General features: G+C 38.2%; 2 protein-coding genes across 6 annotated transcripts; one reads left to right on the top strand and one right to left on the bottom strand.

Moving 5' to 3' along the window:
• Window positions 1–1,254: 1,254 nt before the first annotated feature.
• nrg4 (neuregulin 4) lies at window positions 1,255–3,807 on the top strand. Of its 4 annotated transcripts, none has more exons than XM_087797841.1 (5): window positions 1,255–2,205; window positions 2,836–2,903; window positions 2,981–3,074; window positions 3,151–3,303; window positions 3,401–3,807. In XM_087797841.1, the coding sequence occupies exons 2-5, from the start codon at window positions 2,894–2,896 to the stop codon at window positions 3,471–3,473; spliced, it is 330 nt and encodes a 109-aa protein (XP_087653967.1). In that variant the 5' UTR covers window positions 1,255–2,205; window positions 2,836–2,893; the 3' UTR covers window positions 3,474–3,807. The 4 variants fall into 4 exon arrangements, with proteins under 4 accessions (XP_087653967.1, XP_087653965.1, XP_087653966.1 ...); XM_087797839.1 differs by having other exon boundaries at window positions 1,256–2,213; XM_087797840.1 differs by lacking the exon at window positions 1,255–2,205 and having other exon boundaries at window positions 2,612–2,903.
• A 798-nt stretch (window positions 3,808–4,605) lies between these two features.
• lactb (lactamase, beta) lies at window positions 4,606–7,098 on the bottom strand. 2 transcript variants are annotated; one of them, XM_087797837.1, is made up of 6 exons: window positions 6,739–7,098; window positions 6,579–6,645; window positions 6,101–6,291; window positions 5,743–6,028; window positions 5,520–5,685; window positions 4,606–5,449 (listed from the first exon to the last, which is right to left on the bottom strand). In XM_087797837.1, exons 1-6 carry the CDS (start codon window positions 7,063–7,065, stop codon window positions 4,942–4,944), a joined length of 1,545 nt encoding a protein of 514 aa, XP_087653963.1. In that variant the 5' UTR covers window positions 7,066–7,098; the 3' UTR covers window positions 4,606–4,941. The 2 variants fall into 2 exon arrangements, with proteins under 2 accessions (XP_087653963.1, XP_087653964.1); XM_087797838.1 differs by having other exon boundaries at window positions 6,751–7,098.
• Between the last annotated feature and the right edge of the window lie 3,268 nt (window positions 7,099–10,366).

The following is a 10,366-nucleotide window of genomic DNA, read 5'->3' as shown; positions in this document are numbered from 1 at the left end:
CTTCGGAGCTGATACCAGCGTAAATATCTTGCGAATATTTCGATTCTCATGTTTTTTCTTTATTTCTTTTTCCAAATTGGCAAAACGTGCTGCCAGCAGGTGGCGATAATGTTCCTACAGCTGGTTGCAACCATCGTTAAATAGAAGTAGAAGAAGAAGCTGTCGCGTCATTTCCTGTTAGTGCGTAGCAGCAGTATTTGATTTGAGACATACTATCTGTGGAGAATTTGCGTACTAGTTAGTACGTACACTATCCTGATGCATACTAACTTCTAGTATACTAAGAGAAGTATGCGATTTGAGACACAGCAATATGTCAATGTTGTTAGGGGCCGTCAAGCAAAAAAGGAAGACGAAAAAATCCCTAAAAAAAAGAAGGACGTTCTTCATTAGGCCGTGACATTTATTATTACGATAAATAATCTGCAATTTTATTCTTGAATTTATGAGTTTTTTTCAAAACATTTCTTCAACTGACTTATACGTTTTGAGGGATTAATATAAACCTGAAAAATGAGACACAAAAAGTAAATGTTGAAAGTTAAAAGTGTTTGAATGTTGAAATGTAAATGCATAATAAATACTAAATACATTTGTTAATGCATTAGAACCATATATTTATGATCATATTTTCAGGTCTGGGTTAATGTATTCCCAACTTTTCAATGATATTCACATACCTGTTTCTTTTAGTGGAAATCAAGGAGAGTGGCGTCAAAAACCTTAAGATTTAAACTATAATTAATGTTTCCCCTTCTCTTTTCACCAAGTATTGATCGTTAATAAACAATTTAAATGCTTCAAGATAATATAATATTTCATTATATGTATACTGCCTGCACTCAATACAAGTTTTAAATGGCCATTGTCATTATGTATTATTGTTGCTGTTCTTTCAACTCCCAGTAACATTGTGATATTTAAAGACTCACAACGGATCTATTGAGAGCTTTAATGTATACACAGGATACACACAATGAAAAAATAAAAACATAATTCTTACCAAAAAACAGGATTATAGTCACAGAAGATGTTGTAGTTCCTGTCCATTACTGGTACTAGCTTCAGTCTGTCATTTAAGAAACACTGACATTGCTGGTATGAACTGGTCAGACACCAAATGTATTCAGCACCAAAAGATCAAATCAATTAAAAATTCAAGTATCAATGAACGAAAGAAAGTTATTTTGCTCGCAAGTGTGTAAAGTCCAGAGTGTCATCTCCATATTTTTATGTGGCCTGCAACATACTTTATGACGTAAAGTTGGCTTAAAATCAAAGTTCTATTATATATATAACATTATCCACAGATTATTTATGACAACAGCACTTGTTTCTGGCGATCATTTCCTGCTGAAGAACCCCAGATCATGGCCTTAAAATAGAACTGTCTTGTGGCCCACAACGAGGGCCGTATAGAATTTTGGCCCCTTGGTCAATTGAGTTTCACAACCTCAATTTAAAATCGTACTGCTGTGCATTAAAAACAAATGTTCTGTGAAACCAAAGAAGAAATGACATCCTTACACTCGGCAGCGAAGAATAGTTTCTAAAGGAGAAGCATTCAAAGACAGTGGTGTGTATAAATAGCTGATCCGTCTTTCTATGAATGCCAAGAGGCTTAGAAACATCAGGAGCCCGACCCACTGAATGAAATAACCTCTGTGATAGTTTTAAGATAGTTGACCAAACATTCCGACACGCTGCCGTCATCTCTCTACAAATAGAATCACAGAGAAATCTTTTCACTGGAGCGATTCTTGTCATTCCTTTAATCACAATCACCGAACCAAGAGAACACAAACTAACATTTACTCTGAACTGACGGCGACAAAGGTTGGTTCTATCACTCTACGTGGTCTGGTCTGAGCAGATATATAGAGTAAAGCCTCTGATAATCCACTATAACGTACATATATTTAACTGCTAAGTATGTGCGATGACAACCTTTACAGTGACTTTTAATGAAATAAATGTTCCATGACTTTTACCGAAGAGTGACGCAGCATGAAAATTGAAAGGTAGGTGGAACTCTGACGTATTTGCCTTATTCCTTTTTCTTTTTTCTTACAAGTGGTCAAACTGCAATCACAACATATTTTTTGGGGCGGAGGAACGTCCACGCCCACAAAAGAACATCAGCCCCAGTGAAGACAGCGAGACCTAGAAGACGTAGGAAACGTGCAGGACGGTCGCGACACCGAGGTGAGCAGGTAAGAATCTCCACATGTAAATGTACAAAATGATTTACGGAAGAGGATTAACGTTGTGTGTCAAGTCGAGAAAATGAATATACATGCGGTTTTTAAATGGTTAAAACCATATAAATCTAAACACAATAACACAGTTTGTTGTGAAAAAGTTATGTACTAGTTATTTGTGAAATTGTGCAATGAAAGAAAATTGTTTTGGGCACAAAATTCAAAACATATTTTAGCTTATGCTTTAAGAATATTTAAAAAATCATGTGCTGGATCATTTAAAGATAAACTTACAGATTGAAGTACAAGAGAAATATTTGGTCATTAAATATTTAACGTTTTAGTTTTAATACTAGTAATTCTGCACGTTTTTTTTAATATTAAATAAAAAAAAGATTTTTGTTGTTTGTTGCACTGATAAATATATAATTATATTAATATTTGTTTAAAGACATACAGTGAGTAGTCGTTTAAAAGACATTTATTAAAATAGTGAATAATATTTATAATAAATGAATTTTTTTAACATGATAAAATATGTGTCGCTTTAAACAAGGAAGTTCTAAAGAATTCAATTGACAGCTCGACTAAAATGTTGCACAATAACAACAATTATTCATTTATTTCACAACAGTAACGACACAACCTTGTTCTTTTTAAAGAAGAAAAAAAAAAAGAGAAAAACCGTCCTCATGATGTCAGGTAATGATTCTCGTTGGCTCAAAAAAATGTTTGGTTATCGTACCGGCGCTCGTCTAACAGATCCACCATGTTGCTAGACTACGGCGTGCCCTGTAACGGGGAGGAAGCGTCCTACTGCATGAACGGAGGAACCTGCTACAGGATCATCTCCATGAGCACTCTCTCCTGCGTGTGAGTGACCTACATGTGTGAAGCCACTCATGACATGACAAGTTTTCCCTGAAAGTCTGGCTCTTCTGACTCGCAGGTGCAATGAGAATTACAAAGGCAGCAGATGCGAGCAGTTCCAGCTCTTCACCACTTCCTCCTCCGGCAGCGCGGCGGGGTTAATTGTGGGCCTGGTCCTGGTCGCCCTCCTCATCTTACTGGTGCTGGCCTTTGTTATCTACTTCATACACAAGTGAGTACATTATGAATTTAGGACGGGCGTCTAAAAATAGCGCCGGGGTGTAGAAAATGGTCTTATGTGACTTGCTAATGATGTCTCGGCGCGGCAGGACGTTGAAGGAGAAGAAGCAGAGCCAACAGAGCAGCCAGACGCAGTATTGGAAAGTACAGCCCCGAGTATGACGTTGACGTATCGCCATGTATGGATGTGAGGAGGTTTGAAGGCAGGACTCACATCTAAGAAAATTCCGAACATTCCGTTCGTGCCTGCTGCATACCGGTCCAACTCAACGCACAAAAGGTGACATCAGGTCTGATCCTACGATGCCAACACACCTGCTCTGACGAGAGGAAGCATTTGATCACATCGGTGAAAGTATTTCATTTGATGATGTGATGCTCCTTTTTTTTATGTTTTTATTTAAATATATTTATTTTTGATGTACCAGAGCAGGTGGCTCTGGTTATTAATTTACCAGGTGAATGACCAGGATCTTATAAAAAAAGATTAACCTTCTCTATTTGCATTTTTCATGTTCGACTTTAAGACTAAATTAGGGGAGAAACCGTGTTGGTAAAACAGGTTTCCTCGTAGCTGCCACAGAGTCCAAGTAGTGCCAGCGTTTGTCCTCCTAAAAAAATGTTACCAGTCATAGACGTTTGGATTAAGATCAAAGTTCTATCATCACTCTGGCCTGGGAATGGTTTGACATTCTTCAGATGGGAGTGAGATGTAAAAGGATCAAGAAAAACCTGGTGAGACATGTCGCTGCCTGAGTTGATTATTACCATTATCATGATGAATTGTTGTCCGTTTATTATACACAAATACCATTTGTAGTAGACAATATTGTGAATAATTGTTGCCAACCTCACTAGCACAACGACTCTAAAGATCAGTTTAAAAAAATCATAATTATATTCAATACTATTGATAATTAACAATACTATTCATTTTAATACTAGATACAAACATATAATTCCCTTGGTTTATTTAGCAGAATTCTGAAACCGTTTCCGAAATTAGCGAGATTATTTTTTGCAGGATATTTAAAGAATAACCACATTTACTCGTGTCATACAACATATATGGGAAGTAAAAGTTGTATACTTCAGTGTCATGTCTGTTGTTGAATTATTGTGAAGATTGTGTTTTTATAGACAACATGGACTATTATTTATAAGTGTTTCTTAATTTAATAAAACTACACATGAAATGCATTTAGGTGATCGTTTACTTTCACTATCCTTGGTGACTATATGTTCACAATATTGATCTAAGTAGTTTACACTAGCTTACTATGACAATTTGAAGGTCATTTAAAAGCTTTTATTTTCTAAATACCCTTTAGACAATTTAAGAAGTCCAGGTTTAGATAAAGCCATGGAATATTTTCATCAATTTGATTTGCCTATTAGTTAATTTTGAACTAGTTTTTTCACTTATCAGCAACAAGCTTAGGATCGACCTCACTTTATACCACAGCTCTGGTCGTCAAATTCCATCAGATTTTAAAAGATATTATTTATAAAACACATCAGTCTCTATTGTCATTACTTTTACAGCCTTGGAATCTGGAATCAAAATCATTCTTTGTAGCCGAAGTGATTAATGAATTCTCCTCCTGGCAAATATCCATTCAGTTTTGCATCATAAACTATTTTCAAACGCATTTGCTATTTGGAGGGCAGTGTTTTTGAGGCCGACACCCTGCATGTTCATGAGGATGGTGACCACCACCCCCTGTGGAAGAGTCTGTCCATTAACCGGCTCATCACTGGGTAACAAGAGGAGGACACTACTGGCTCCGACAGCGCCCCCTGTGTGCCAAACAAAGCACCTGCGCTTCTTGCACTGTGCGTAGTTCTGCTTTTCCTCCACCAGCATCCAACCTTGTGCGTAAAGATGATCCTTATTCAAGCCGGATTCTGTCTGATCAACGGCCTCCCACAGATCCTGAATTGATTTGGGTTTGAGGAAACCAGGCAGCAGGTTTTTGGTGTCCTTGAGTTTGGCTATTTGGTGGCTATAGAGGAGAGCGTTCCCGAACAACAGCAGGTCTCCCACGTTGGAAAGAAAGCCGCCTCCGGCCCACTTGTAGGAGTTATCCACATAGGGACAGTTTACGATGCGTCCTTTTTTGTTAATGTGGTAGAATCTGCGAAATGAAAACATTTCACCAACGTTGTTCAGAGCATCTGTTGAGCGGCAGTGTGTGCGTTTGTCACCTGGATCGATGGTAAATGATGGGGTCGTTCTGCTCCGCCACAGTGTTGTCCATCCCCAGCTCGTAAAACATGTGCATCATTAGATCCAGGAAGGGCTGACCAGAGGCGCGCTCCATCACCGCACTCAGCAGCGTGAAGGCATGAGTGGAGTACAAGAACGTAGTTCCTGCAAAACAAATACATTCACAACATGCTCAGTCGTTCATGAAGATCTTTCTTCTACCTGGCTTGTAGATGAGTGGATCGTCCTTGAAGAGGTCAATCGCCTGCACGACACTCTCAAAGTTATCCTTCAAGTAATATTCCTCCTGCTCAAACTCTTTCTTCCGCCGGTTTTCTTTGACTTTCTTTTCTTCGGATGGTTTGTTTTCAGAAGAGCTACTTTCGTCCAGTTTCTCTTGAGCCGGTTTCACGACCTTTCTGGCTTTTTCTCTCACCTTCTTAGCGTCTTTCTCGTAATGTCTTATACCGCTCAGGTGAGACAGAATCATGCGGGTAGTTATGGTGACCTGAAAGAGAATGAAACCACTCAGCGAAAAAATTGTTTTAACAATCAGGAGGGAACTCAAAAACGTACTTACATCCTGTCCATCAAACTGTTTCTGGGGGAACTCTGGCACATATTTCTGGACGGGAGCATCCAGATCCAGTTTTCCTTCTTCACATAGAAGCGCAGCAGCTGCACTTGTGAGAGGTTTACTGATGCTGGCGATTCTCATCAAAGTTTTTGGACGGCATCGCACACGATTCTCCAAGTCAGCAAAGCCGATCCCTGTTCACAAGGAGCTTTATTTATTTTTTTTAAATAGCCAAGTTACAATCTGTTTTTTATACGTGTATACATGCGACATAGTTTCTGCAGTCAGATTAGAAAACAAACGTAATTCATTTGGTTATAGCACCTGTTGTATTTCATAATTCGTGTAAAAACCAAAAACATCACTGATTTCTAGGAAACACATTTGATATGAGCTACTTTTTAATTTATTAGGGGTGAAATAAACGCTATAATATACTAAGATTTCCGTTTTTTTTTTATTATAAACAAAATTGACTAACCTTCGCTCCAGACATGATCCCCATTTACTGAGACCCCCACCACCAGACCCGGAGCCCCGACTTCATCCTGTACAACAACACAACAAGATTTCTTATTTACGCCTAAATCCACAGAACAAACAAAACACACACCACTCCAAAAAAAATAATAGAGGCACACATGAGTTCCTACTTGAATTCTTCTCAGCAAATCTCTGCTCGCTCGAATGGCATCTCTGTACACTTCATTATTCGATTCTCCTTTCTTGTCACAAGAAGCGTTTGCTGTGGTGTCTCGATATGTTTTGAGTCCAACCGCGACCGTTATCCCCAAACCCAGTGCATTGAGCCAGATCCATGACTTCATTCGGTGTTTACCCAAAAAAGGAAGCGATCTTTGAGTAAAAAGTCGTTGTTGTTGAAAGAAAAGCGTCTCTTGCTTGAATCTGAATCTACAACGCGCCATCATATTTGAGCAAGAGCGGTTTAAAACACATAATCTTGACATTTTCGTCACCAAATAGTTGTTGCGTGTTGTTTGTTTACTTAGTCAAAATTCTTCTTCGTCTTTTCGCTGGAGATAAGGCAGTCGATGTCGCCCCCTGCTGGACACATTTAAACATCAGTGATTGTGACGCGTTTACTGACACTTCACAGTTTATATTTCTGCAGCTTAAAATAAACAATGTTTGGTACAGTTGAATTTATATGCATAGTATTATGTATCGAAAATTTAATTTGAACATAAACGTCTTTGATTTAAAGTAAAAGAAACAAAAATAAAAATCAACACATTCCAATATAAGTAAGCGTCACCAACATATAAAAGCAACACATAAATATGTTTTTAGATTCAACATGTTCTTTATTCAATGTCATTCAAACTTAGTAAACCTTTTGGACTTGTTGGTCCTAGAAACTGTCATAATCATCTTATATATATATATATATATATATATATATATATATATATATAACACCTCTCATTTAGCAAATGTATCTGCAAAACAATCATGTTTACCTATTAATAAAGGAATCCCAGAAACTTTGTATTAAAGACAATAATGAAAGCAAATATTCAGGCGATAATGTCACAAATGTTGCTTCTCTGTCATTGTATCATTAAGGAAATAAAAAGTGAATAAAGTACCTTAAGTAACAGTTTAGGAAGCAAAACAATATATAAAAACAAAACAAAGAGTCTGTTTAAAAAAAAGATCTACTGTACATGTATACAGCTCTAGAACATATAATAATACCTAAAAAGAAAAAAAGCATTGCCTAAACTTCATGTTTTTTATTCCACCAGCTCCATTTCAAATAGAATAGAATCTAGTCCATAATAGCATGTAATCTAACTCAGAAATTAGTTGCATTAGTATGCGCAGTAATGAGTCAATTATATTTGACCACGAAGTGAAGAGAGTTTGGCCTCAAACTCAGCCAAGAGAGTGAGTATTGATTTTTTCAAAACAACCAAGGCCTTTGGGAAACTTTTGGACAGAAAGTGCTGCTACGGCGCATCATCATCACGCTCCATTTAACATCCTTTGGCTGCCCTTTGTTTGATCACAAACACCCCCTCTGTAATTTCAGTGTCCTTGGCTTGATCTTTGGCATAACTTGTATCATCTCTCTCTGCACGCTTTTAACTGATTCAAGTGGACTGTGGAGTAGACTTTCCATTGCTGGGTTTCTCCAGTGACTTCTGGTTTTTATGGTTATTCAACTTCTTTATCCTTGGGCGGAGGTATTTATATGACTTCTGAGTAAGTAAGTAATATTTGTAGAGCGCTTTTCCAGACCAGGGTCACAAAGCTCTTAAACAATCAAAACAATACTCAATAAAATATATGGTTGAAAGGTCAAGACACCACAGAGACAAACACAGGAGTCTCAGAGAATCAAGGAAAAGCCTGTACTGTAGCCAAGTGACCAAAACAACTAAAGCTATTCTCAAGTTAATCAACTCTGAAATGAGGCCGTTGGTCACTTTAATCGATTGTCCTCGCTGGAATAAATCTCTCATTTCCAAAAGGTCCTACCTTTCAACGCCTATCACATATCAAAGTGGAACTTGACTTTGGTGTCCAGAAAGAGTCTTCTTGTCTGTTATCTAGACTCAATGCTGTGTCAACAGCTGTTTAAATCAGGAAACAAAAATCAGCCGATGTTGTAGAAGGTTTTTCACCAGCCATTCAAGTGTAGCAATCCACGGAAAACCAAACACCTGTTCTGAAAAGATTGTGTTATTCAGCTGTTATCCTTCCCCGGTTTGAAGACCAACAAAGTCATCAGCAAGCTTCAAGTAGTCATCATCTCCTGGATACTACTACTACTACAAGTATACTATTTTTTGCTATGTTTTCTTATGCAAGACATCAATAATTGTTGACGCATTTGTGCGCCTACTTACAGCATTTTAACATTTTTGCACAGTCAGGGTTAAACAAAGTCCTTGTAGACAGTTCCATGTCTGATGCTATCACTGTCGCTGACATAAATCCTTCAGTAACTAAAGCATATTTTACAGCAACTTCTCATTGTTGTAGCGCTAAACTGAGTATCCGAGGCCTCCTGCTGGCGGGACTTCGTCATCGCAAAAATGACACATTCAAGGCAAATGTTACTCAGCCTGGAGGTCTCTTCGAAGACTTACAGTCGGTCCTAAGCCCGGACAAAGGAGGAATGTTGGCTGTGGGGTTGGCACCTGCACTCCATTAAAATCACTTTAGCTACAGAAGCATTGAGGACAAAAAAAACAAAAAAACGTTCACATAGGAGGGAAAGGGTCTCCATCCCAAAGACCCATGATGCATCACAGTGAAAGCCAAAAGGAACTGCGTGGCTGACCCCCATTCTGACCCCCAGGAAAGTAAGTGGGAATAACCATACAAATATTGAGGGAGTTGCAGAACTAGGAGTTCTAGGAGTCCTAGGACTGAGTGAGAAAAGTTGGTCTGGAGGAGTCTGAGGAGGAAGCCGAGCTGGATCGGACACACAATCAAGAAACCGGGATCCAGCACCACAAGCCAGGCCCTGACCTGAGACCCCCAGGGCACAAAGAAAAGACAGGCTGACCTCGACACCGAGGCAGAGTTGAAGCAGCAAAAGAACAACTGGATGCAGGCGGAGAGTTAACAGAACACAGTGCGCTGAGGAGAGTCGTCAATGGCCGATGCACCTACTAGCTCCAGCGATTTCCTCTTTGGCAATTAGAATGTTGATAAAATACCCATAAAATGTCTCCTTTAAATCGCCAGATTACAAATGGATTAAGTGAAGAGGGCTCACTTCTTTCTAGAAAATAAGTTTTTGCAAAATTCAACCTGCCTGGTAAAACAGGTGAATACTCTTAATATTTGGTTCCATTTCTCCCCTTTTTGAACACTTTTTCTGGTTGGGTTTTTTGAAAAAACGATTCAGTCCAAAACAAGTCAGTTTGTAGTTTATTTAAGAGACATGTCTGCCTGATCACACAGAATTTCTAATTTTGGGAAATTTGAGGGAAAAAGGAAAGGAAGGCAAACGTCATGTTTGGCTTTCATGAAGACCATTTATTTAACCTCATAATAATTCTAGACAAATCTCACATCTAGATCCAAGTGAACCAAATTTGTCTTGTTTTTTATTTTTTATTTAAAAAAAACTCCAACACTTAAAATGTATTTTCTTGAGTAGAACGATATTAAGACCATTAATGCTCTCAAGGTAAGATCTTCACTTGGATACTACACCCCCTAGCGTCAATTTGGTATTATAAGGTATATCTATCTATCTATCTATCTATCTATCTATCTATCTATCTA

This window comes from Callionymus lyra, chromosome 8 (genome assembly GCF_982586985.1).
Source record: "Callionymus lyra chromosome 8, fCalLyr1.hap1.1, whole genome shotgun sequence".
In the NCBI taxonomy this organism is placed as follows: Eukaryota; Metazoa; Chordata; class Actinopteri; order Syngnathiformes; family Callionymidae; genus Callionymus; species Callionymus lyra.
This window is presented reverse-complemented; position numbering and strand designations above follow the sequence as displayed.

Excerpts from the sequence above, each read along its gene's own strand:
- nrg4 (XM_087797841.1), top strand. Across the intron at positions 3,075-3,150 it reads ATGAGCACTCTCTCCTGCGT|GTGCAATGAGAATTACAAAG; the intron begins GTGAGTGACCTA and ends TCTGACTCGCAG. Across the intron at positions 3,304-3,400 it reads GTTATCTACTTCATACACAA|GACGTTGAAGGAGAAGAAGC; the intron begins GTGAGTACATTA and ends TCGGCGCGGCAG.
- lactb (XM_087797837.1), bottom strand. The coding sequence starts at position 7,065 with ATGTCAAGATTATGTGTTTTAAACCGCTCTTGCTCAAATATGATGGCG. Across the intron at positions 6,646-6,738 it reads GAATTCAAGTAGGAACTCAT|GATGAAGTCGGGGCTCCGGG; the intron begins GTGTGCCTCTAT and ends GTTGTTGTACAG. Across the intron at positions 5,450-5,519 it reads ATCATTTACCATCGATCCAG|ATTCTACCACATTAACAAAA; the intron begins GTGACAAACGCA and ends TTCATTTCGCAG.